The sequence below is a fragment of the Chionomys nivalis genome, chromosome 20, assembly GCF_950005125.1.
Source record: "Chionomys nivalis chromosome 20, mChiNiv1.1, whole genome shotgun sequence".
Lineage (NCBI taxonomy): Eukaryota > Metazoa > Chordata > Mammalia > Rodentia > Cricetidae > Chionomys > Chionomys nivalis.
The window spans coordinates 19791968-19818960 of record NC_080105.1 but is presented as its reverse complement, the minus strand read 5'-3'; the positions used below and the strand labels follow the sequence as shown (position 1 = coordinate 19818960).

General features: G+C 42.2%; 1 protein-coding gene across 3 annotated transcripts; it reads left to right on the top strand.

Annotated features, from left to right (window-relative positions):
* Window positions 1-1704: 1704 nt before the first annotated feature.
* Aadat (aminoadipate aminotransferase) lies at window positions 1705-26825 on the top strand. 3 transcript variants are annotated; one of them, XR_009055684.1, is made up of 14 exons: window positions 1705-1982; window positions 2905-3073; window positions 7000-7132; window positions 10064-10138; window positions 13793-14002; window positions 16201-16266; window positions 18186-18268; window positions 18727-18823; window positions 20834-20895; window positions 22090-22154; window positions 24257-24363; window positions 25382-25404; window positions 25594-25695; window positions 26531-26548. XR_009055684.1 is itself a non-coding variant. In XM_057752753.1 (13 exons), the coding sequence occupies exons 1-13, from the start codon at window positions 1916-1918 to the stop codon at window positions 26570-26572; spliced, it is 1278 nt and encodes a 425-aa protein (XP_057608736.1). In that variant the 5' UTR covers window positions 1705-1915; the 3' UTR covers window positions 26573-26825. The 3 variants fall into 3 exon arrangements, 2 of the variants coding, with proteins under 2 accessions (XP_057608736.1, XP_057608737.1); XM_057752753.1 differs by lacking the exon at window positions 25382-25404 and having other exon boundaries at window positions 26531-26825; XM_057752754.1 differs by lacking the exons at window positions 1705-1982; window positions 25382-25404 and adding an exon at window positions 2085-2161 and having other exon boundaries at window positions 26531-26825.
* Window positions 26826-26993: the final 168 nt, after the last annotated feature.

Sequence of the window (26993 nt, the reverse complement as noted above, 5' to 3'; positions counted from 1 at the left end):
TATCTCAAAAACTTAGCCTCAAAGTATGCAAATTAGATAAATTGGAAACAATTGTGTTTCTTGATTTTGTTTTGCTCTGCTTTGTGGTGCTGAGGACTGAACCCAGAATTTTGTACATGCTAGGCAAGTTCTCTACCACTATTCTGTATCTCCAGTCCCAAATGTGGTTCTTAAAAGCTTGCTTATCTCCCCAATTATGGGACAAGACCCTGTTGAGTTATAAAAGACCTTTCTTTGTCTTCTAAATTTTAAGAGAAATGTGCAGAAAATAGCAGTTAGTCTGTGTGTAACCCTGTTTGATTTTAGACTGCAGCCATGACCACGATAATAAAGAAATACATGTTTCCACCTCAACTGTGAACTTCTGTCTGTTAAAAGTCACATTTCCCATCTCCCTTTTCTAACAACTTGCATCCACCTCTGCCAGAACCACCTTATATGAAATAGCTTCGTCACTATTCTTTAACATTCATTGCATTCCCACCAGCAATGCAGGAGTGTTCCCTTAGTCAAGGACTAAGCCTCTGGAACTGGGAGCCCTGAAATCAAATGCTTTCTTTTATCAGCTGCCTTGGTCATGGTGTTCTATCGCGACAGTATGAAATTAAATAAAATGCAGGAAAAGCCATATAGAAAATGCAGCAAGGTACTCAGAGATGAGGAATCTTCATCTCCTGATTTGATGGTTTGGATTCAATACATTGCGTTCTCTCTTCAGAATAATACCCTAAGCAGCTGAACTTAATGCTGAGAAGTCAAGCTACTGTGGTAATGTGTTCCTTTTAACCTTGAAATGATTATAATCTCCAAAGCCTCGCTTCTCACCTGCACAGCCTCCTGGGTGAAGACACTCACCTGCCAAAGCTGTTTTTAGCCACCATGGTCAAATAAAGATTGCTCAAACCCAATGTGTTGTCCTCTTTCCAGAGACAAGAGAAAAACTCTGTGTTTTCAGCTGTTTAATAATTCTGGAACTCATGACAGCTAGAAATCCAAAAGTACTCACTGTGGGATTTATTCACTTTATCCTTTTCCTTTAAATGATTGTGAACCTAAGACAGTTTCTCTTATTAAGGCCATCATGGTAATTCATGAGATCATACTTGATCATCGTTTTATCTCCACTATATGCAACACATTTCCAACCGGAACGCTTGCATAGTGAATGCTCTAGAACTCAGCAGGAGAAAACAGAGACTTCAGAATGCATCTTCGAATTTGGGGTTCAACTCTCCCCGTTCATTCTACCGGATTCATACATTGAAGAAAATAGTGGGATTAATCTGAGTCCCCTTGAAGATCTGTCAGAGAATGCCAAGCGTTTTATTAAAGAAAATAAATGAAAATTTAGCGCAGTGGCACAAAGCCACCACCAGAGGGCACAAAAAGACCAGGATCCTGAGATCAGGTCAGGTTCCAGGGGCTCATTTCAAAGATCAGGCAGGACAAAACCTTACTCAAAGGCGATTCTGTGTTGCAAGACTCTGAGCTGCAAGGTCAAAAGTCCATGCTTCCTTTGTATAGATTCGGGCACTAATCCCGATTGCGATCGTGCATCAGTGCGAGGTCTGGCTTTTCTCGTCCCTACACGCCCATTTTGGCGGGTGGACTGCTTTAGGGCCACGCCCTGCGGTTGGCTGCCATAGGCCAGTGCGCGGGGAGGGAGAGGGCATGGCCTACTGCAATCTTCCGGCGTCGGTCGTGGTGCCCATCCCCTCAGCAGACGGACTTTGTCCCTGCTGTCTCCTGGCCCGAGCCTATTTAAAGAGCAGACACCGAAGACAGCCGGCAGCCGGGAAGGTTGGGTAGCGTTCTGCAGCATTCCGCAGGGCCAGCTAACTGTGCTTCCCCGGTGGACTGGGAGGTCGTTCTAAGCAACCGTTTTTCCGAATCCTGCGCCACGCGACCAACAGACATGAATTACTCACGGTTCCTCACGGCAACCAGCATTGCCAGAAAGCCTTCTCCCATCAGAGCCACAGGTGAAAAACAGGCAGCGCCTCCCCTTGTCTCCAAGAGTGTTTTCTTTTGCACGGTGCACTGTTGTGGTGGTCACCGCTAGGTTGCACTCATTCATCCAAGGGTGAAGACAATCTGTGATCATGAAGGAGGAATAGATAACGGTGTTCACTAAGAACTTGAACTGAGGCGAGGCAAGGCAGTGAGTACTTTCGCTGGGGTGTTAGAGACGCTGAACCAAAAGGACAAGCTCAGCTGTTTGCCCTGGGGCACATCTCTGCAGAGGACACCTCTGCAGGGAAGACAGAGGTGCATGGGTGAGAAGGGAGGGGCCTGGGAAATGGGAGCCAGAGGTGGAGCTGGGAAGCACATAGGTGGGTATTGGGATAAGCAGAGAAAGGCCTGCTGCTGCTGTGTCCCTTTGCTTGATTCCAGAACTCTCTCCTGTTTTCCTGACCATCCCCATTCTTCTATCCCTCCACAAGTGAGGGAGCCGAGAAAAAGTTATTTTGTGCTTATTTTAGACTGGCATTCGGTCTCAGCACGGTGGCTACTATGTCAGATTAGTATGAGTGGGTGATTTAATAAACAGCAAGAATGCTCTTCTCTCGGTCCTGAAGGCTGGGAAGTCATCCACATCAGGTACCCAAAGAGGGAAATTCCAAATGGTTGATGATGCTTCTTGCTGCAGCTTGACCTCTTTCGTAAGAACACCAATTCCATTTCTGATGTCAGAGCTATCGTGATCTAAAACCCATCTTTAACGTGTCATATCGAGTACTAGATTCAAATTCAGGAACTGGTCAGAGACACCCACATTCAGGAAACGGCACATTATATCGCGAGATGATGTAAAGCTTGATTGTTGACTATAACGCATACGGAATTGTCTGTTTATGTATGCTTCAGTAGACACATTATCTTCTTTTTTTGTGTTTACCATAGTTGATATAATGAGCAAGGCACCAAAAACCTTGATCTCTCTGGCTCCTGGATCTCCGAACCCAAAAATGTTCCCCTTTAAGGAGGCTAGTTTCATTGTGGAAAACGGAAACACCATTCGATTTGAAGAAGAGACAATCAGAAGAGCCCTTCAATACTCTCCAAGCTATGGGTAAGCTATCAATAATAGATGATAAATTCTACTGGCTTGTTTCCATATCCCACTGGTAAAGTGACCTAGTCCTTTTGTTAATGAGGAGTACAATGACTTGGACAATTTGGAGAATCAATTTTCAAATGCTAAAAGCAAAATCAGTACTAAATGCTTCACACTCCCCAGTGACTGGTTTTCAACTTTAAATGACTGGAAAAGCCAGAGAAAGAAAAATCTAGAAAAATGTACTATTTGATCTGAGTATAATACTAAAAAGAATGCTAGATGAAGCAGTGTAGTGGGAAAAGAGAGAAAATGGGTAAAACAGTCCTTGGACAATAATGATGTTTCTTTTTTTTAAGAATCAAATGTGAATTTTATTTTTTTGTATTGAAAATAGACTACTTTCTCATATAACATATTCTGATTATAGTTTCCCCTCATCCACTCCTCCCAGTTCCTCCCCACATCCCCTCCCTTCCCAATCCACTCTGTCTCATTGGAAAACAAAAGGATTCTAAGCAATAATAACCAAACACAACAAAATAAAATGTATGAGTCAAAACCTTTCATATCTATGTTTGGACACAGCAGCCCAACAGGAAGAGTCCCAAGAGCAGGCATAAGAGTCAGAGACCAGTTCCTTCTCGTAATCAGAAGTCCCATAAAAATTCTAAGCTAATGGCTGTAATGTGTAGGCAGAGGACCTGGTGCAGACCCATGCAGGTCTTGCTTGCTTCTTCAGTCACTGTGAGCTCATTTGTGCCTTGCTTGGTTGATTCGGAGGGCCCTGTTCTCTTGATGTCCTCCCTCTCCTCTGACTCTTCCAGTCTTTCCACCTCCTCTTCCGCTGAATTTCCTGAGCTCTTATGGGAAGGATTTAATGAAGACCTCATTTTTAATTCTATTATTTGGGTTTTTGATATCTAGTTTCTTCAGTTACTTATATATCTTGGATATTAGTCCTCTATTGGATGTGGAGTTGGTAAAATCTTTTCCCATTCTGTCGGCTGCCACTTCAGCCAATTGACGGTATCCTTTGCCTTACAGAAGCTTTTCAGTTTCTTGAGGTCTTATCTATTCATTGCTGCTGTTAGTGCCTGTTCAGGAAGTTTTCAAATCCATACTGTTAGTCTGTGTTTTTTTACTGGGCAGTTGAGCCCACTGATATTGAGAGATAGCAAAGATCAATTATTGTTGATTCTTGTGAGTTTTTTTTTCTTGATGCTTTTATTGATGGTGGTGGTGGTGGAGGGGATGGTGTGTGTATCTGTGTGTGTTTCCCTTCTTTTGGTTTTGCTGGTGTGAGATTATTTGTTTCCTGTGTTTTCATGGGTGTAGTTAACCTCCTTAGGTTGAAGTTTTCCTTCTAGAACTTTCTATAAGGGCTGGATTTGTAGATAGATATTGTTTAAATCTGACTTTATCGTGGAATATCTTACTTTTTCCTTCTTTGGTGATTGAAAGTTTTGCTAAGTTAATAGTCTGGGCTGGCCTCTGCGGTCTCTTAGGGTCTGTTGCACATCTGTCCAGACCTTTCTGACTTTCAGTCTGCATTGAGAAGTTGGGTGTAATTCTAAAAGATGTGTTTTCACGCATTTCTTGGTCTTTTTCCCTTGCAGCTTTTAATATTCTTTCTTTGTTCTTTATCTTTATTGTTCTGATTACTATATGGCAAGGGGATTTTCTATTCTGGTCCAATCTATTTGGTGTTTTGAACCTTTATAAGCATCACTTTCATTAGGTTAAGAAATTTTTTTTTCTAAGATTTTGTGAAAAAGTATTTTCTGGGTCTTTGAGCTGGGTTTCTTCTCCTTACTCTATTCCTGTTATTCCTAGTTTTGGTTCTCTCTCTCTCTCTCTCTCTCTCTCTCTCTCTCTCTCTCTCTCTCTCTCTCTTCCATTCTTCTTTGGGGGAGTGATTTTTCTACACAAGGTCTTTGTGTAGTTCTGGCTGTCCTGGATCTAGTTCTGTGGACCAGACTGGCCTAGAACTCAGAGAACCACCTGCTTGTGCCTCCTAGGTATTGGGATTAAAAGGGTACACCACCAACATCCAACCAGGTTTGGTTTTTTCATAGTATCTCTGGTTTTCTGGATGCTTTATGTTGGGATTTTTTTTTCAGATTTAACATTTTTGACCAATGTGTACATTTTTTTTTCAATCATATCTTCAATGCCTGAGATTCTCTCTCCCACCTTTTGCATTCTGTTAGTGAAGCTTGCCTCTGTAGTTCATGTTCGAATTCTTCAATTTTTCATTCCAGATTTCCCTCAGTTTGTGCTAGGTTTTCATAGTTGTTCTGGTTTGGGTTTTTGTTTGTTTTTTTGTTGTTGTTGTTGTGTCTATTTCGTTTTCAGGTCTTAAACAGTTTTATTCCTTTCCTCCTAGTGTTTGTTTGTTTGTTTTTCTTGAAATGCTTTAAGGGATTTGTTCATTTCCTCCTTCAGGAACTCTAGCATCTTCATATAGTTAGTTTTAAGGCCTTTTCCTTGTGCTTTGGCTGGGATGAACATTGCTTGCTGTGCTAGGATTGCTGACTCTGGTGGAGACATATTGGCTGAGTTATTGATTGTGTTCTTATGCTAATGTCTAGGTGTTGAAGGAGGAGAGCCGGGCCATCCGGCTAGTTTAGCCCCAAAATAACCACACAGAAATTGTATTAATAAAAACTATTGCTTGGCCCGTTAGCTCTAACTTCTTATTGGCTAATTCTTACATCTTAATTGAACCCATTTCTATTAATCTGTGTATCACCATGTGGCAGTGGCTTATCAGATAAAATTCCCAGCGTCTGACCCCGGTGGATCCATGGCATCTCTCCAACTCTGCTTTCTTCCTCCCAGAATTCACTTGTGTCTTCTCTGCCTACCTAAGTTCTGCCCTATCAAACCAAATCAGTTTTCTTTATTCATTAACCAATACAAGCAACACATAGAAAGGACCTCCTACACCATCTAGGCATCTGGGTTTGGGATGCTTATAGGTCTAGGTGCAGATTTCTGGGTTTGTCTTTATTGGGTGGGTGTTTCGTTTCTCGATTTCTACTTCCTCTATGGATTTTCAAAAACTGTGATGGCTTCTGGTGCTGGAGGTTGGAGACTGGAATGCAGTGATGAGTGGGGAAAGGGTGGTCAATAAATAGTCTGTGAGGCCCACAGAAGACGTAGGCCGAGGGGAAGGGAGCCTGCAACTGGTGCTCTGCTGCAGGACTAGAGAAGAGACTGAAGCATTGAGTCTGGGGGAAGGGAATGGAGAGAACAGAAGAGGTCTGGGGACAGCCTACCTGGCAGGCATTATGATGTCTCCTTTTAAACACAAATGCATGATTTCCGTAAGTTCAAATTTCTAAGTGCCAGAAAGCAAACTGAACCATATGCCTTAAGACTTCTTTTAGCTGGTCTTCTCCCAATGATAAAGGATAATTTATTAATTCTTTGTGTAATATTTTGTTAAATGTAGAGTGGAATATGCATCATCTCAAAGCCAGCCTGGGCTATATACACAATCAGAGCAAACAAAAAAATCATGCATTTGAAGAGTTTGTTGAAATCGTGCAATTAATGTGAACATGAATTGGGCAAACATCTAGGTAGCGTACAGTAATCTTCCTAGCGTCACAAAGACTCTACGATGTGATGAATGTCCTGGGGGGAACAAGACTTCAGGCTTCGATATAAGTAGAATGCAGAATCAAGCTTTATCCATGGAGTAAATGGCTGGCTTTATGTGAATTTCTGGCTGATTGAATTTATGTGAATTGCTTAATGTCTCGTGCTATTGTATCATTTTTAAAGTGAGAATATTGAAACTGCTGAAAGGCGTTTGAGGGATTTTCAAATTGAATGTATAATGAGTTTGATATTAAGTCACTATTTCTTCTCTGCCTACTAGTTCTACGATTATTATGACCATAAATTTTAAAATGCATTGTATGCCTTAGAATTCCAGAACTTCTGTCCTGGCTAAAAGAGTTGCAAATAAAATTGCACAATCCTCCCACTGTCCACTACCCACCCAGTCAAGGACAGATGGATCTCTGCATCACCTCCGGCTGCCAGGACGGCCTCTGTAAGGTAAGAACGGAAGGAGAAGGAAGGTTTTGTGCAGAAGCAAGCACACTCCTAAATGTGGTCATCTCCCACACACTGTAAGTGGATCGTGTTTTGTGGGCTAAGTGTAAGCCTTTTTCTCTGGGATAACAAGCAGAAAATTGAAAGTTAAAGATAGGATGAGGATCGGAGAGGTAAAGACAAGGGGGAAGGCTGACAGTCCACAAAAGTCAGGTACAAATGGTTTTGGTTAATCAATAGATAAGAGAAATCAAACAACCAGTTCTTTCTGTGTTTAGAAAAAGAAACAGAATTAGCTACTGCGTAGATGTTTGCCAGAGGAGAAACATCTGTGATTCTATGGACTGGTAGTTAGGAGTTGTCTCAAAGAAATGACTTCCTTCAGAAAGCACATTGTGACCTTCCCTGGGGAAAAAGACAGAAAACTATTTCTTCATTGTCTGTTACAACTCCAGTCATATCAAAAAAGGAAGTTAGTATAAGTGACTTTGTTATGGAGATCACGGCAAGAATCTGGTTTTATTGTTGTTCCATGTGTTCCATAGTAGCTGGTCTCTGCTTATATTTAAATCCGTCATATGTTTTTAAACAAATTAACCTCATTCTATCAGGCTAGGTTAAGAATAGATTTTTATCTCTTTTAAAGCTATTTTATTTTGTAATTTCTTCTTTGAGAAATTTCTAAATGACCACAATGAAAAACGGTCATATTCACCCCATATTTCCTCCCTCCGATTCCCTTAAACCCATAAACACATCTTCCTTCCAAATTCACATTCTCCTCTTTTCTTAATAACTGGCTAAGTCCAATTAATGTTCTCATCATGCATGGGTGCAGAGCCACCCACCGGCGTGCGGGCAACCAACCAGCAGCGAAATACACCAGAAGAACAATCTTCTCTCCCAGCATCCATCAACCGCCGCTAGCTCCTCAGTCAGAGTGAGCCCTCAAGAGTTCCCCAACTTCTAATCTCCATCCTGTAATCAGTGCCAAAGGGGAGGTGCAGCTGCCCTTTCAGTTGATGCATTTGGTGTTTGTAGACCTCCTCCTTCCTTGTGTGGTCAAGACACCGGTCAGTCACTCGGCTGGTCTGCTTGGTGATAGGATGTCTTGTAAAGGCCAGGTCCATTAGGAGGAGAATGTTCTCTATCAGATGTCAAAAGGTCAGAATGGTAAAAATAAATGAAGCATCAGGTCAAATTGGAGAACAAAAGTTAAGTCCTCTGGCCCAGTTGAAAATGGCCCTCTGTTTTATTGTGATATATTTATTGGCTTTTAAACTGCCAGGAGGAAAGACTTGAGGCAGAGACTGTGGTACAGCAGAAGGTAGGGGGTTGTTGTTCTGTGTCTCATGCACAGTCGAGTTGTGCTAGACCCCACACAAACTTTGGTGTGACATCAGGAACTTTGGAATGACATCCGGAGTCTTCACACAGTCCATACCGCCAAATCTTGTCACACCTAACTGCTAAGCACTGCTTGGCAGCACTGTCCACTCCGTCCTTTTGGGACACTCCAGCTCTCTCCGCCTGCACTCTCCTCCGTCAGACTTGTGCAGCCTCCTTTCCGCTACCCTCCTTGCCTTAGCTCTGATTCCCTGGAGTCACACCTCAGTCCTTGAGTGTATCTGCGTGCCGCTTCTGGGTGCCTTTGTTCACACACGTGTGATGAAGCACATGCCCACCACTTCCACACGCTTTCCAAATGCATTTGTCCATTGTCTGCCTAACACTGTAGCAGAACGTTTAAGGCAGGAAAAACAAAACTAAACTCAACAACTCCTCTCAACTAGGTACAGGCGCCTCTTTGGTCCTGTGTTTAAGTGATTGGCACTAAAAATCTCAAAGTCTTCCTCTTTAGTCCCTCACAGCCCACAAGCATGCCCCATTGGTTTTTAAAGACCTCTCAGGCCTTCCCCGCCTTGCCACCTCTCTAGCTGAGACTACCTGCCTACCCCTAGGGTCATTTCAATAATTCCCAACAGTCCTCCAAACTTCCCACCTGTTTGCCCATCTTCTTGTACTATTTTAGACTGTAGTCAGAACAATCTTCCGAAACTGCATTTCTGAAAATGCGGCTCATGCTATTCTCTTCTCCCTTCTAAAGTCCTTAATCACCTTCTATGGCCTGAATGATTACGTGGTGTAGTCGCTGTTTGCCCACATCAATGCGCTCTCTCTCTCTCTCTCTCTCTCTCTCTCTCTCTCTCTCTCTCTCTCTCTCTCTCTCTCTCCCCTCCTTTTTATATTTCACTTCAAGTCCCAGAAGTCTCCCGGTTTATGGTTTATTAAAAGATATCAAATGTCACTTATCCCTATATATACTAGGACATCACTTTCTCACCAAAGTCTTACCAAAGTGAGATGTCCATGATGTTGGACACCTGACCCTAATGGCATTGCCACAGATTTGGCCCCTCTATTAAGATGATTATGTGATTAGTGTCTATGTCTAGCTCTCCTAGAGGATCAGCATATATGAGAATAGGAACCTGGCCATTTTGCCAAGGATTTTATCTCCAGTACTCTTCCCTGGTTCGATTCATAATCAACATCTAACACGTTTTCCAAAAAGCAATAAAAGAAAGAGATGAATTTTAGGAGCCAAACAAGTTGTGCTCTTTTTCATTTTGTCCTACAACAGAGGCCAACAAGCTGCTGGACAGCAAAACCCCAGACCATTAGCTACGTTGACAAATAAAGTTTTATTGGCACTCAAATACTCTCATTTACTTACACATTGCCTGTGGGTTCTCTCTCGCTATGGAGGATAGATGAGCAGCTGCGACAGAAACACTATGGCTCACACAATAGTTATCGCCTAACCCTTACGGAAAAATTTCCAACCCCCTCTAGATCCTGGGAGCACAAAAGAAAAGATGTTCTAAGAACAGGAGCTGTTCTATCCGAGCTAACCCCTGCTTCTTTTGTCAGGCATTTGAAATGCTCATCAACCCTGGAGACACTATCCTCGTAAATGAACCTTTGTTTCCCGGAACCCTTTATGCTGTGAGTACATATTTTACAAAACAGCAAGTCTTTACAGCCCTTTGGAATGCCTGTCACCTCAAAGACCTTCTTAAAAGACAAGCTCTTCTATTAAACTTTGCAGCAAGGCTCAGTAGTGTCGTGTGTTTAAAACTGGTGTGGTTTATTAGCTTCTGCAGTCATTTGGTCCCTAATCTGTTTCTCACAGTAAAGTTCACTTTCTTTACAATTTAACAGGATGCTTGATTTTGTGTGACAGCTGAATTCTGAGTGCGTGATATGCACTCAGAATCACATTAACATCAAAACACTAAGATCAAAGCTGCTGTTTTAAAAAGAAAAAGAAAATTGTGTTTTTTTAAAAGGCAGTTTAGGGGGCTGGGGAGATGTTTCATGGATTAGAATATTGGCTCACGCAAGGAGGGGACAAGAGTTCAGTTGCCCAGAATCCAAGTCAGTTGTGGTTGGAGCGAGGTCTATCTGTAATTCCAGACTCAGAAGGCAGAGCCTGCGAATCCCCAGAGCAAACTGGCTATCTAGACTAGCTATGGATTCTGATTTGGTTGAGAGACCCTGGAGTAATGAATAAGGTTGAACACTGATGGAGGGTGATTCCCCTAAGATCAACCTTGGGTCTATACATGCACGGAACCACGCACGCGCACGCACAACACAGGAAAGTAGGTCAATTTTTAAAAGGTGCGCTCTGTACTAAATTGATTTTAAAGAGTCTTTGGTTTCAGTGAAGTTGTCTGGAATCCCGTGAACATTTTTAGTGATTCACTCTCAGCAGCAATGAACTACAAAGGAGTGGAGGAAGAGTGTGCTCCAGTTCCTGGCACCAAGCAGAAATGATGGATTTATGTTACAGGAAACCAGTTATATCTATAGCACCAAGATACGTTTTGAAACATTCAGGAGAGGAGTTATGGGGAAGACAAAGTGGGATTGAGAGGTAGGTCTAGAAAGAAAGTTTAAGTAAACGGAATTATTTTGACTAACTTTATTTAATTTGATCTGGGCATTTGGGGTCGTATTATTAAATTAACTTGAGCTGTGGCTGAGTTTCAGGCAAAGGTGGTGATGATTATGTGTGAGTGAGTGAGTGAGTGAGTGAGTGAGTGAGTGAGTGAGTGAGCTCTGAAGCCGTCTGTGCTTCCTGGAACTTAATGACTTCAGATACTGTGTTGCACGAGAAAAGATGCTACCTTCCTTTTTGTAGACTTACCATATACTTTGGTGTTTGAAATGATATTTCTGTAAAGTGCACTTTCATTTCCAAACCAGATTGGATTGTGTGCTGTTTTTTTTTCTTTGAATTCACAGCAGTATGAGGATATAAACAGACAAAATATCTGTCCACTATAAATTATAATTAACATTTTCTTCTGTGACCCAGAGGCTCCTAAAAGGTGTATGCAACACATTGAGCATGCCCTATTTCTTCTTTAGAGAGTTAAGGAATATGTACTAAAATTACACTGTATAAAAACCGTGTCCAATTCTTAATATTTTATATCAAATGTGACTTAATTTACAAAAACTTGCTTTTCCATCGCCAAGAGTTTGAGTTCAATCATGTTACATGTCAGATTACTGTAAGTCTACACCAGTATGGTGTAGTTGGGAGTTTCTTCTCCAGTGTTAAGACAGTAGGACTGCAGCATGCAGGAATGGGGATACTATCTGCCTCACCGCTTACTGTTAGGTTGGTTCGGGGCATTCCATTTTAGGACGGTTATGTCCACAAAGTGGAGCAGAGGCAGGGAAGTACAGCTGGAACCAGGAGAGAATTCAGAACTGTCCAGTGATAAGGCGAATGGTTATAGGAACTGTGGCAGTTTTCCCTGTCGTAGAAGCATGGGAATTCTCTTCGTTATATAGAATAATTAGATCTACTTGTCCACCCTGTTAGGGTGGTAGAACTGAAAATTGGAAGTAGATTCTTTTCTCATACAATATATCATGATTGTAGTTTCCCACCTCCCCCTCTTCCCAGCTTCTCCCCATCTCCCCTCGCGATCCACTCCCTTTCTGTCTCCTATTAGAAAAGAAAAGAATTCTAAGAGGTAACCAAACATGACAAAATAATACATAATAAGATGATGCAAAAACTTTGATATCAAAGTTGTACACAGCAACTCAACAGACAAGAGTACCATGAGCACGCACAAGAGTCAGAGACCCACTCATTCCCAGTCAGGAATCCAATAGAAATACTGAGCTAATAGTATTTCTAATAGAAGAACTGGTGTAGACCCATGGAGTTCCTGTGCTTGCTGCTTCAGTCTCTGGAAGCTCATATGTGCCTTACTTTGTTGATTCATAGGCCCGTGTTCTCCTGCTGTCCACCCCCACTGGCTCTTACCGTCTTTCCACCTCATCTTTCACAGGACTTCTGAACTGTGGGTGGAGGGATTTGATGGAGACCTCCAATTTAGACTCTCTCTCTCTCCACATAATGCCTGGCTGTGGGTCTCGCATCTGTGAAGGGCACTATTTCCACTCGTAATAAGAACCTCCTAACCATTAATCTTACCAGTCTTCCTAGAGGAATGTAATGGCTAGTGTTGGTTGTTAGCCTGATTGGCGATTGGCCTGAGAACTAAGTCTCTCTCTCTCTCTCTCTCTCTCTCTCTCTCTCTCTCTCTCTCTCTCTCTCTCTCTCTCTCTCTCTCTCCCCTCATAGGTCTTCCCCTTTCTCCCCGTACTCCCTACCCCTGCCCCTACCTCTGCCCCTTTCCCTCAACCGCTCTCTCTTTTCTGGACCACCACCATGTGAGGCTGTTCTACTCCTCTTTGTTCTCCCTGCCACAATGGATGGGAATCTCTGAAACCATGAGCCCATATAAACCTTTCCTTCAGGGCTAGAGAGATGGCTCAGTGATTATGAGCATTGGCTGTTCTTTCAGAGGTCCTGAGTTCAATTCCCAGCAACCACATGGTGGCTCACAGCCATCTGTAATGAGACTTGGTGCCCTCTTCTGGCCTGCACTGTATACATAATAAATAAATCTTAGAAAAAAAATAAAAATAACCTGTCCTTCCTTAGATAGTTCTGCTCATGCACTTGGTCACAGCACTACGGCGTGCATGTGGTGTCGTCCATAATTGCCCATGGGTGGCGATAAACCAGTCCTCTCTCTCATAAGTTGATTCAGTCAGAAGAGGCAAGTCGAGCGCTGCCAGCTTCCGAGCTGTATTTCTCTCCCACCACACACCCCCTCAAGGCTATGCAGCTTACTCCCTGGCATCTTCCTTCCAAGCCCCAACCTCACAGAAGCACTTTCTGTTTGGCACGTTGCCAGTCGTGGAGCAAATGGGAGAACACATAGGCAACCAAGAGCTGGTGTTTTACAGTTCCGGCTTAGGGGAAAAGAGTACATCATTGGCGGCTCACCTTCTGTGAACCAGAGTAAGACACACATGGCCAAGCTTAACACAGGCGAGGTTAAGAAGTGCAAGCCTTCCCGTGGGAATGAATAGGCAGCAGCTGTTGCTGACCTCAGAGGAACAATAGGATTACAATATACAGCTCAACCCTCTGGAGCTTGGAGCTAAGTACAGTTCACATGCTTACGGGCATGAACGGCACAGTTCTTGATGCGTTTACAAAACGGTGCTTGCGTTTTTGTAATCTTGCTGCATTCTTGGGTTTCCTTTCGTCCTCCGCAGATGAAACCATTGGGTGGCAACATTATTAATGTCCCCAGTGATGAACATGGGATTATTCCAGAGGGTCTCAGAAAAATACTTTCCCGATGGAAACCAGAAGATGCCAAGGACCCCACGAAAAAGACTCCAAAATTTCTTTATACTGTCCCAAATGGCAACAACCCTACAGGCTACTCGTTGACAAGTGCACGCAAGAAGGAAATCTATAAGGTATTTCCGAGAGGGTGGCAAGCGTGTGGTCAGGCTTCTTCTTTCCCTTTGAGGGGCTGATTTTCCTATTGCCCTCTTGTTTCCAGGGAAGACACCTTCTAATAAAAGGGACTCCTCCATCTATGCCAAGGTTCCTACCAAAGTAACACACAATAAATGGCCACAGCTCTTGTCTCTGAATTTACTTTCATTTAGTTGGTATTTTATACCAGAAAAGCTGCATTCTTGACCACCTGTTACCAGGTCACATTTGGTTTATATTACTCGATGCTTGTGTTTCCCCCCGTATTTTATTTATTACTGGATATTTATGTTTCCCTCTATTTTAGACTTGTTCTATTCCTTTGCTACTTGTCATCATTCTGGGCTACAAAAAATTTTAAAAAACCAATAGGGGACTCTTCTTTCTAAACCAATAGGGGACTCTTCTTTCTAAAATCTCTGTAGATGCCTATGCTGCCCTGTACTTTTGCCATTTTTTTTTAATATCAAGCATGAACAGAGCTGTACATAAATCTGAAAAAAATAAGATATGCCTTTTGTAAGGCTTCGGCTATCCCTGAGTCCCTAACCTTCCCTACAGCTTGCTCTAAAAATAAGTGTTAAGCACAGTTTAGCTACATGGAACCTAACTGTGCAATGGAATCACAGCCAGATTCCAACCAGTGCCTTTTCCTGGACAGCATAAAGGTTCGAGACATTGCTTTGATGGGTATAATCTGTTTTATCTCCCAGGCTCTCTCCTGAGGTGTGCTATCTACACATTTCCTTGATAGCGTAATCCAGTCCCATGGCTATAAATTTCATTTTGCATAAGTTGATGTCCCCCTTGCTTAGCTGCACCTCTACCCTGAACCGTGCGTCATTGTGATTTCAGACTTAACCTGGCCCAAATATCCCGGCTTTGTATCATGTACAACCAACCCCTCCATGCTCTCCAGCATGGCGATGTCCATGACTGATTCCCTTCATTTCTCTCTTTCTGTTCTCCCTTCTCCCTTCTTATATACAATTCATCCTGCAGAGCCAACCACCAAGTTCTTCTAAGTCGATCCTTTTTCTCCACCACTACTCCTAGCTCCACTTCCGAAGCCACCACCTCTCCCCACTGTGTGACAGCATGGCATCATCACTCACCCTGTTGCATTTGATTCCTTGTGTCTAACTGGTCTCTGTTTGTATGACAACCAGTCCTAGGCCCCGCGGTATGGTTAAACAAAGAGCCGGCCTTGTGACTTTCGAAATTCTAAAAGTTAAATAATTCCATTATAAGTTTGTAAAGCTGTGTGATGCCATTACCCTGTCTTCTCTTTCTCCCTCCCTTTCCTTCCCTCTCTTCCTCTCTTAGCTTCTCCCCAAATGCCAAAGCCATATTCTCCTTTTCTGTCTACTAATCCCCCAAGTTTTGTTCACCCCATGATCCCTCCTTTCACTCATCCCACAGTCTAGAATCTTCTTCCTCAATATTTTCATAACTTGAAATATTTTCATCATCTTGAGTTCTGTTACCTTGTCCGGAAGAGCTCCCCAGAAGTTTGACCTCAGAAATTTTCTGTCTTAGGGTGACTGTGGCTATGATGAACACCATGACCAAAGCAACTTGGGGAGGGAAGGGTTTGTTTGGTTTATACTTATACATCAGAGCTCTTCATCAAAGGGAGTCAGGACAAGAACTCAAACAGGGCAGGAGCCCAGAGGCAGGATCTGACACAGAAGCCATAAACGGGTGCTGCTTCCTGACTTGCTCCTCGTGGCTTGCTCAGCCTGCTATCTTATGAAATCAAGAACCACCAGTCTAGAGATGAAACCATCCACAATGAGCTGGGTCCTTCCACATCAATCACTAAGAAAATGCCTCACAGCTGTATCTTATGAAGGCATTTTCTCACTTGAAGTTCCCTCCTTTAGGATAGCTCTATCTTGTGTGAAGTAGACCTGAGACTAGCCAGCATGCTGTCCTTTCGTAAGATGTGACCTCCTTTAATCCTTATTCATCTTTCAACTGGCTTATGCACATCTCACCTTGCATGAGAAAAAGCACCTTTAGCAGCTCACTCATCCCCAGCCTCAAGGTCTGGGATAACAGGAACTGAATGGATGAAATCATGAACAAATGAGTGAGAACAAAGAATGGTGATTCCAGTAATTTTCATTTTAGACAGTTCTTAAGAAATAAATATATTGTTTTAACCTTTCAGCTTGCAAGACAATATGATTTCCTCATAATAGAAGATGATCCTTACTACTTTCTCCAGTTCAACAAGGTATGTAGACTTATGAAAGATCATTAGTGGTAAGTTATTAGCTGCATTGGACGTGAACCTGACTTGAGTCAATGAACATGAACCGTTAGTGCGCTCTCTGTGGTTTTGCAATCTTCCAGTTTTGTCAGTTTTCTTTTTTGTATCAATGCTTATTCTAGAAATTATCTGCCTTTGGAATAGTAGCTAGTTCTCTGAAAGATCCATTTAAACAAGCAGAGCCAAGTAAGCTGGTGGTGCAGAACTCCAGATCCTATTTAATATTAGCCTCAGACATTGCATAGGTTTCATCTTATATTTCACCTTCAGTCTGCTAACGGCGGCTGATTAGACTGATAGCTAAGGGAGAATGAGGTGGTATTCAAGCTGAAGGCGAAGTAGGGCTGTGCTCAAAGTTCTCCATAGATGGAGAAGAAGGCACTGCAGCCACATAATTGTGCCCTTGTCAGCTCCTCTGAACCTTATCTAGAGGATCAAGGGTCTTTGAAGTCATCCTCACTGTAAGTATGTCTGCATTTCATGATGATAACAGTTTTCCAGCAGACAGTAATAGTAGTCCATGCTCCAGGGCCTAACCAGGACATGTCTCAGGACTGCAGACATCCATCCCTTCATCTGATTGGATGCAGTTCCTCCCTTTACATCTACTGAGAAAACACAAAACTTGTTTGCTAGGGAGCTGGAGAGATAGTTCAGAGGTTAAGAGCATTGCCTGCTCTTCCAAAGGTCCTGAGTTCAATTCCCAGCAACCACATGGTGGCTCACAACCATCTGTAATGGGGTTTGGTGCCCTCTGCTGGCCTGTAGGCATACATACAGACAGAATATTGTATATATAATAAATAAATAAATAAATATTTTTTAAAAAATTGTTTGCTACATAGTTTTTGCAGAGCATGGTTTGTTGTGCCCTCCCTCCCCGAGTGTGACCTCGAACCCCTTTCTCACTTGGCCCTACATTCAAAGAAAATCTTAGGGTTTCTAGGGAAAAATCAGATCAGGAACCCAAAAGACAAAGTTCTAAGCAACAAAGAAGATGTACCCTAGAAAGACAGAGGGCAGTAAGAGACAAAGACAGGAGGTAGAGGATGAGGGAGAAAAGGAGAACAAGGGAGAGGAAGAAGAGGTGTTTGTTCTGGAAGATGGGGGCAGGACAAAGGGCTGTCTCTCATACAGAGGAGACAGACATGGCTCATAGGCAAACAACGGTCTATAAGGTAAAAGGGGAAACCCTGTACCAGGATGAGATGTTCAATTTTAATTTTGTGTGTTAATTACGAGAGCCAAAGGGGGCTTTTGATTGCTGAACTTCAATACTTTGATAGCCAGACTTTGATAGTCAGCCTGGTGGGCTGGGGGTAGCCAGATAAGGGAGTAGACCTTGGGGGCAAGCTTTAGGGATGTAATCTAAAATTTTTAGCAAGGCAGAGAATGGGGAGAAGAGGGTGACCTGGCAGAGCCATGTTTGCCATGCTCAGAATGGCTAGAGCCCCTTCTGCGTCAGTATGCAACATTAACTAAACCTCTCTCCTGCATTCACAGCGCTCTCTGTCTTTCTAGTCAGTTCCAGGATAGCCACTGTATGTGAGCTCATTTCCCCTGAGTCCTTCCCCTAAATCTAATAACCCCAGACTTCAATGCCGGGGAGACAGAGGATCTGTTGGAAGTTTCTCCAAATCCATAGTAATGATGTCTTGAGCCAATAAGGAAACCTTTGTGAGTGTACTTCACAGAGAAACCCTGAGATCAGACAGGCACTAGTATAAGAGCACATACATTGCAGGTCTTAGGGCCTAGAACAAGGTAAGACATGGCTGCTATATGTGTCCTGGCTGTTGTTGCTTGCCTGCTCCACTATGTGCAAAGCAACCTTGCAGTGATCAGAGCTTGCATGCCAACAGTGGTTTTCTTCCTATTTTAAGCCCTGGGTACCAACCTTTCTCTCCATGGATGTGGATGGGCGGGTGATCAGAGCTGACACCTTCTCAAAGATCATCTCCTCTGGGTAAGGCTTCCATCTCTAACATAAAGTTCACCTCAAATCTTTTAGTTCAAGAACCTCTTATTTAGAAGGCTTATATTCCACTTGACTGAAACTCATTAATAGGCATGTGATTATTTTACTTGAGTATTATTTTTACAATGAGTATTATAATTTCCAGTATTCGGGGATGCTTGGCTAGTAGTCAGTGTTGTAGGAGGGTGATTGAGCACTGTTTGGAAACTGGTATTAAAATGTCATGTTTAGAAATTCTTAATGATATTCACATTGTTTTATAATATGTACTTAAATTTAAGTGTTTCTGAAGTAAGAAGTAAGTACTTTGACTAGAATATTTAAGTCATCAAGATCTATTTGTCCCCAGGTCATCACTCTTTTCCTAGTGAGATCAGCAAAATGATTCTCATTACTTGCTGATGTGGAATTGGTATAATTGGTATGAATTTTCTCTTTCTGTACAGGCTGAGAGTAGGGTTTATGACTGGCCCCAAGACCTTGATAGAGAGGATTGTTTTGCACACACAAGTCTCATCACTGCATCCCTGTACTCTCTCACAGGTAAGCACAACTTAGGGTGGCGGTGGTGGTTGTTATTGTTATGGTTAATCAGAATCAGATGTAGACAAATAAGATTAACTTAAGCCGATAGGGAAGAAAAATCAAATGCTGAATCTCCATCTTTAAGACAGAATGAGCAAACCAACACCTACAGGGGTTTAATCTAAGCAGCAAATGAGAAATCCTTTAAGCCAGTGTCATCATGCTGCCTTCCCAGAGTCCTTATGAATCAGGGCAGATTCATCTGTCTGTGGAGAAAAAAAAATCAGTCAATTAATGAGCATGAAAAAAAAAACCTATGGAACTAAATTTGATGAAGTAATTCAAACTTTGGCTTTCCTGTGTTGGGATTTATAATGATGTGAAGAAATAAGCCTGTTTAGGGTGTCTTTTGCCCAGTCCTCAACTGCTTCTAAAGTTGTTCGTCAGAAAGCATTTTAATTAAAATAAAGTTATCCCAGCACTCGGGAGGCAGAGGCAGGTGGATCTCTGTGAGTTCGAGACCAGCCTGGTCTACAGAGCTAGTTCCAGGACAGGCTCCAAAGCCACAGAGAAACCCTGTCTCAAAAAAACAACAAAAAAAAAAATTAAAATAAAGTTAAGTAGTGAGATCATATAGGAATTTCCTCTCGAGCTTCGAAAAAGTGCTGGATTTGGGAATTATTAGTCTTGAGAACAAGATCTTTTCTTCTGTGCACGCTTGCATTTGTTCGTATGTATGCTCACATGTGGATTGGGTGAGCACACCTGTGTGTGCACCGTGTATGCAGATCACAGGTCGGCACTAGATGTCTTTCTTAATTGCTCTCCACATTATTCTTTGAGACAGAGTCTTTCATTGAACCTGGAGCTCAGCTGAAGCTCAGCTTTTTTGCTAGGCTGGCTGGCCAGTAAGCCCCAGGGATCCACCCGTGTCCACCTCCCCAGTGCTGGGATTGTGGGTTCCAGCTGCTGTGCCCAGCTTTTCACTGGGAGAATCTGAACTCGGCTCCTTGTACTTGCATGGCAAGCACTTTACTGACTGTACCATATCTTTGGCCCTCAAAATGAGAAGTTTATATCTCACAGGACACTTGTTTTATATTCTACATCCTATAAACATTCTGGTATTTTACCAAAGAGCTTTTCTAATATTTTTATATTTTATCAACAAAAATTTATTACAACTTTCAGAGCTCCTCCACTTTAAATAGAAAATCTCTCACTATTTAATAGAATATACCTGTTGTATATGTTGGGAGGACTCAGGATATAACTTGTTTTAGTATACACTTAACAGTGATTTGGTCTTGGGTTTGGTCCCTACACAACCCAAGAGGAAAGAAAGAGAGCACTACATATGTTTTCAAATTTGCAGAGGCGTTGTAGTCCAGCAACCAACAGCATCGATTTGGAGCTGAAATCTGTCTTGGAGGCCAAACTATGATCAGTTGTTTGACATGAAGAAAATTCAGTTTTGTCCTTCAGTTTCCTCTTCAGCAAAACAGAACTAACCTTCCTTAATCCTTGTGAAGTTTCAAATATACAGATCTATTAATAAGTTATAGTAGAGCCGAGCATACGATGAAGTTCTGGATTTGATGAAGTTTTGCTTTCTGTTTTTGTTTTTGCTTTGTGTGTGTATGTGGCCATTTGTGTGTGAACGGGCAGGTCCAGGCCAGGTCAGCATCAGGTGTCCTTTGAGACAAGATCTCTCACTCTAGCTAACAGACCTCAGCAATCACCCTGCCCAACCCCCAGCAAAGGGGTCGTAAGTGCACACCATTATACTCAGCTCTGTGCAAAGATGCTAGGGCCTGAACTCGGGCCCACGTGCTTATGCAGTGAGCGTTTTATAGCTGAGCCTGAGTACTGCTGTCCTGGTTTAATGAAGTTTATTGAAATCACAGATCTGACCCAGGCATCTTTCTGTGTGTTTGTGTGTAACGGGTTGTCTTCTGTGTTTAGAAAGTACAACCTCGGTTCATTTGAGAATGAACGATGACATCACGCCCATTCTCTCTCTTTCAGCTCATGATATCACAGCTTCTATACCAATGGGGAGAAGAGGGCTTCCTGGCTCATATTGGCAGGTATTGGGTCGGTTGTTAAAATATCTGGGAGCAAAATAAGAGCACGGAATACAAAGTGCAAATGATACCACGTACTGGTTTATTATTTTTCCTTCTCTTTTAAAGATTTATTTATCTGTAGTTTGTGTGTATGAACGTTTGCTTGTATATATGTTACGTACCATGTGCCCAGTGCTTGGGAGGCCAGAAGAGGACACTGGATCCCCTGGAACCAGAGTTACACACTGTCGTGAACTAGTTATGAGATGGCTATAAGCTGTTACATATGTGCTGGAAATCCTACCCAAGAGTAGCAAATATCCTTAGTCATGGAGCCATCTCTCTATACCCTTCATTCTTTTTTCTTCAGTGTCCAAAATCACACACACAGAGTTGTCTTTTTGTCTTAGTTGCTTTTCACATAGAAAGTCTGCTCTGCGGTGTTCAAGGTCTGGCCTGAACTATTGCCCAACCACATCACAGGTTAGGGGTCACTGTTAGCTGAAAGACTTCTTCTAGCTAGCTCCTTACATCTTGACCCCCTTCTATTATATTTTACCACAAGGCTCATGGTTTGTTACCTTGCTTCTTGGGCAGCTACTTGGCCTCTCTCTGACTCCACCTTCTTTCCTCCTCAATCTCTGCTTGGATTTCCCACCTTTCTATATTCTGCCCTGCCATAGGCCAAAGCTGCTTCTTTATTAGCCAATGGTAATAAAATATACTTTCAGCATACAGAGGGGAATCCCATATCAACCCACACATATAAACATTTTATTTGATTATCAGCTAAGGGCACAGGGCATGGGAACTGGTCGTGAATTGCTTTTGTGATGTAAGTGTGGTGCTTCCTGAGCCACTTAGATTAGCAGAAACTGGGTCCCCTTCCAGACCAGTGACTCAGCATTGCAGTACAGCTTCCTTCCATCTCAAATGTTCTCCTTCACCAAAGACAACATAACTTCAGCCAGCTGAACACAGAGGTCTGTCCTGCTACTTCCGCTGCATCTATATTCCATATTTTATAGAGAAATGGATTTTGCTCTTATTCATTTTTATAAGTTAACTTTTCGATAACAAAAGGGGAAGGAAGTTTTTTAAGTTTTTCAGGACACATGTCAAAGCACTACAGTCAACATTTCAATCGAAGCAGAAAAGCATGTCCTCGCACACTGTGTCTGGTTCTGAACTCAATGTCTTATCTTTGTCTTCTAGAACTATTGATTTCTACAGGGACCAGAGGAGTGCCATATTGGCAGCTGCAGACAAGTGGTTAAGTGGTGAGTGGGAAACATTTGGCATTAATATAAATGCAAGCAATCGCACCTCTGGGGCAGATGACAGACACGGCCTGTGGTCAGTTCTAATGTGTGTTATGCCCAAATCCGTGAAGTCCCTCAAAAGCCAGCAGGGAGACCAAGTCCTGTGTGTAAAAGCAAAGAGTCTTTATTTTATTCAAGTTTGCAAACTCGGGATAAACAGAAAGCCTCGAGCTCAGTTAGAGTTGGCTTTTTATAGTAATAAAGGTGGAAGTGAGGGGTTTCTGAGGTTCAGAACCCCTGACTGGCTGACATTTGTCTAGGGGTGTCCTTGGTGAGGTGCTCTGGCAGGTGATTTTATCTACAGCGGTTGGAATGTTAGGCATTTCCTTTGATTGGTCTGTTTTTGGGTGGTGCTCTGGTAATCTCAGTTTGTGGCTCTTCCTGCAACCAGGTATTACTTCAGGGTAAACTACGGAGACTCAGGCCTCTATTAAATTTATCCATGGCTGAGTCCTACTCTGGCAGATGATAATGGTTGGAAGTAAAGAACTTCCTTTGGGTGATCTGTTCATATTTAGCTTATCATGGCTGACTCCCACAGTGTGGACTGTAGTGTAGACACTTTTCTTGCAGAGGTAAGGCTGCCCTAAAGAGAATGGTACAAGTGCCACATTGTCAACCCTTGACCTCTCCCATCTCTGCCATCTGCCACGATATATTTTTTAAAGATAGGCTCTGAAGCCCAGGCTGGCCTTGAACTTCTGGTCCCCCTGCCGCCGCTTTCCAAGTGCTGAAATTGCAGGAGTGTACTAGCACCCCCAGTTGAGGAGGTGCTGGAATAGAACCTGGGTCTCGCGCACGCAAGGCAAGCACTCTACCAGCTGGGCTACAGTGTTGACCCCAGATTCTGTGGTTCTAAGAAGGTGAACCAAAACAAACAGACAAAAAAGCTCAGTCAAAAAGTTAACCAGCAGTATTTCCTGCCTCTGAATAAAACTCGTCTTCCGCAAAAACGTTCAGAAATGTTTAGTTGTTCCAAAATTTTGTTCCTGAAATACTTTGTTTCTAACTGAGCTCAAAGACAAGTGGCATAGTATAATTTTAAAATCTTAAATTCATTAAAATCCTTTGCCTTCTATTCATTAGCCGCACATATTTGTTTAATATTTTTATTGTTGCTTTGAATTTAGGATGGCTTTTTATTGTGGAAAGAAGATGGATAAGTTACCTGACTTTGATTATACCATTAAAAGTGCAAATGATAGCCAGGTGGTGGTGGCACATGCCCTTCATCCCAGCACTTGGGAGGCAGAGACAGGCAGATCTCTGAGTTCAAGGCCAGCCTGGTCTACACAGTGAGTTCTAGGACAGCCAGGGCCGTTACAGAGAAACCCTGTCTCAACAAAACAAAAAATAAAAAAAAATGGGGGGAGGGAAAATGATGTAAAGATTAATAAGTCAAAAATATCAACACTGCCTTATTCTGTCATATATCATTCTCTGTAAAGTCTTCATTTAAAGCAGAACTATATCTGCATGATCAGAGCACTGTCCTACCACATTGTGTAGGAGTGGTGACAAAATATTAATGTCAACATTTTTTAAGTAATTTAAATCAAAATACTTGTCCTTTCTCCTTAGTTTTCCTATCATAACGTACATAAAGCTTGTAAACACATTTGAAATTCTTGAATTTAAGTACCCTTATCCTAATTAATTACAGTTCTGCAGAAATTAATCTATCTGGGCATCCGTAAGTAACAGGATTTATGAAATCCGAGGTAACTCCAGAAAGAATAAGGATCGACTTTAAAATTGAAACAGCCCTTTGTCTTAGGTGTGAGCGTCAGTCTGAGTGACAGACAGACACCCTCAATCCCATGCTCTCTCTGAAGGCTGACCGCACTCACTGCTCCCAGGAGCTACCGTCTCCCCTTCAGTCAGCCCCTTACTATAGAACATCAGTTTGGGGGAATCTCATCAAATCATATGTTTGAGAAGCTTTCGCAGAAACACATTGTCCAGAAGTCCTTGTTTACAGTCACTGCCCCCATGCTGTTGGGACTGACAGTTTGGTGTCATCAGAAATGTCTAGAGCCACTGTCTTCTTTTGTTCATAGGTCTGGCAGAATGGCATGCTCCCAACGCTGGGATGTTTCTGTGGATTAAAGTGAAGGGGATCTCTGATACAAAAGAACTGATTGAAAAAAAGGCTATTACAAAAGAGGTAAAAGCGGGAAATGGCCAACAGAATATTTACACTATTTCTCTGAACTCATTTCTTTGAATAAAATGAAAAGATACTTTATGGCCCAGGCATGTGTGATGTTGGAATATTAGGAATATTGATTGTCTCATCGTTAAATTTTGATAAATATTGAATTGAACAATTCAGATTGGCTAAACTGATGGAAATACAATCATTCTCATCAGCGACCAATTTCAGACATCCCCCTTTGCTTTGAGTTCAGAGTCACTCCTTACCACACGTGTAGCTTTGGGTGTCTTAAACGCCCAGTGATTTATTGATAAAAACAGCCAGAACCCTTTCCTGGGCCAGCGAGAGAGCCAAGCAGAGTAATCCAGGTGTCTTGGTTAGGGTTTCTCTTGCTGTGAAAAGGCACCATGACCACAACAACTATAAAGGAAAACATTGAATGGAGTAGCTAGGGGTACCGGGAAGGCAAAGTGCAAGTGCACTCTTAGAATGTTTGTGGTCCTGGGTTCAACCCCCAGCATGAAAATGAGGATGAGGGAGGGAAGGAAAGGGAGAAAAAGAGAGGGTAAGGAGGGAGGGAAGGAAGAAAGAACAGAATAGTCAGGAAGGGGAATAAAGTGTGCGTGTGTCTAGGGTGAAGAGGGACTGAGCACCCTGCCATCGTGGTCATGAGAAGAGCAGTTTGCTGTTCTCGGCACCCATCTGGACACACGTACCAACATTTTATCTTCTTCCTGCATTCAGCATTTGCATCCCTTCAGTTTCTCTAAACGTACCATTTTCCTCCTGTCCCGGGGCCTTTACATTTCCAGGTTTCTCCCTCAAATACTGTTCCCACTCTTCGCTAGGCCAATACCTAGTTGTCTTTCGGCTCCCAGTTAGAAATCTCAAGGATTGCGTTCATATTACTTTTGTAGACAGGTTAGCCGCTTATCTTTATTTTACCATTTCTTTTTAACCTGTCCGATGAACATTTAAATTTGGTGTTTTCTTCTCATTTGCTATGCATTCTTTTTATGTGGGGAAGAAATAGCATTGGTCCTATCAATGGTGAGTACTTTTCCTGATTCTTTGCACAGGCTTGTGTATATATATTTTTGTTCTCTATTGTGATTTATTATTTCAATAATGGCTTTTAAGCTTAAAATATTCCTCCCCACAATAATACTACATTTCCATGAGTTTTCTTTTAGTTTGCCTTCAGCGGTGAGCTCACTTATTTTCCTCTCCCTTGCACAGGTCTTATTTGTTCCTGGCAATGGCTTCTTCATCGACAGCTCTGCCCCCACTTCCTTCTTCAGAGCCTCCTTCTCTCTGGTTACTCCAGAACAGATGGACATTGTGAGTATGCTCTTCAGCCACAGCCTCCTGGCTCTGATTTCGGATGTGTGTGTGCCCCTTGGCAGTCAGAAATGATGTAATGTCTGGCTTCTTACACCCCAAAAAGCCGGATTTTAGTGAACCAGTCATGAACTATTGCCAGGAGTCTGTAAGCAAATGAGACTGAACTAGAGTTAAAGTTTGTTGCCTTGCGAGTAACTGGCCGGGACTTCCTGAGCTGTACTAGGGGAGGGGGTTTCCATCAGGTTCTGGGTTCTGGGGCAGTACCTTTTCCCTTCTTGTTGGGATCATATAAATGACAGTAAAATCATAAGCCATTGGTCTATTTCTATGAAGAAAAACAGATTTAAAAGATCTAGTGTGTCTAGAAGAACACAAAAGGAAGAGAGAGCTATTAACCAAGCATTGTCTTTGACCTTCAGAAGTGTGTGTGTGTGTGTGTGTGTGTGTGTGTGTGTACGCGCACACGCATGTTCTTTTTTACTTGCTTCTCATGTTACTAATATGCTGTCTATAGGCTTGCTCGGCTTTATATATGAACAGATTTGAGCAGTCCAAATTCTAGGTAATGTTTGCAGATGAGAGAATATATGAAAATACAAAATATTTAGACTACATAAAATAGAAAATGATGCGTGCAAGCTGTAATTTTAAAAGCTCTGGAAATGTGTACAAGCCTGGTGTATCCTTATCCTCATCCCAGTGGCTCCTGGGGGGGTGTTCTGCCCGGACAACACTGTTGTCACCCTTGCTTTTCACAGTCATCTCCAGAGTTACCAAAGGGCTTCCCAGAGTAACGTCCTAATGTCTTCGATTCTTATCTTTCCTATTTTAGGCCTTCCAGAGATTGGCCCAACTCATAAAAGAGTCTTTATGAAGAAATCAGACTAGGAATTACATCATAATTTTTAAATATATTATTTCCATACTTTGTTGAAGAATGGGTGTTCCTGTTTGACTGACAGAATGGATCCAGATCATGAAACATGGTGCATCTGTGCGTCTGTAGCAATATAACTGAACGAATTTGAAGTGCAAGAATATTTTTCTGATCTACGTTTGCCTTTTGATTAATTTTCAACTCACAAAAGATTAAATTTTGTTGTAAAGAACACTATAGCTGTTTCATAATGTCCAATAAATTTTTCTTAAAATTAACACAGTATGCCGAATTATTTTCAAATTGCAAGGAAGTTAGTTAAAATGGTACACAGTATTCAGTTTTTACTACTATGAGGAAATTTCATGGACACTTATTGCAAAACTTATTACAATTTAACAATTATAAATTACTTTGT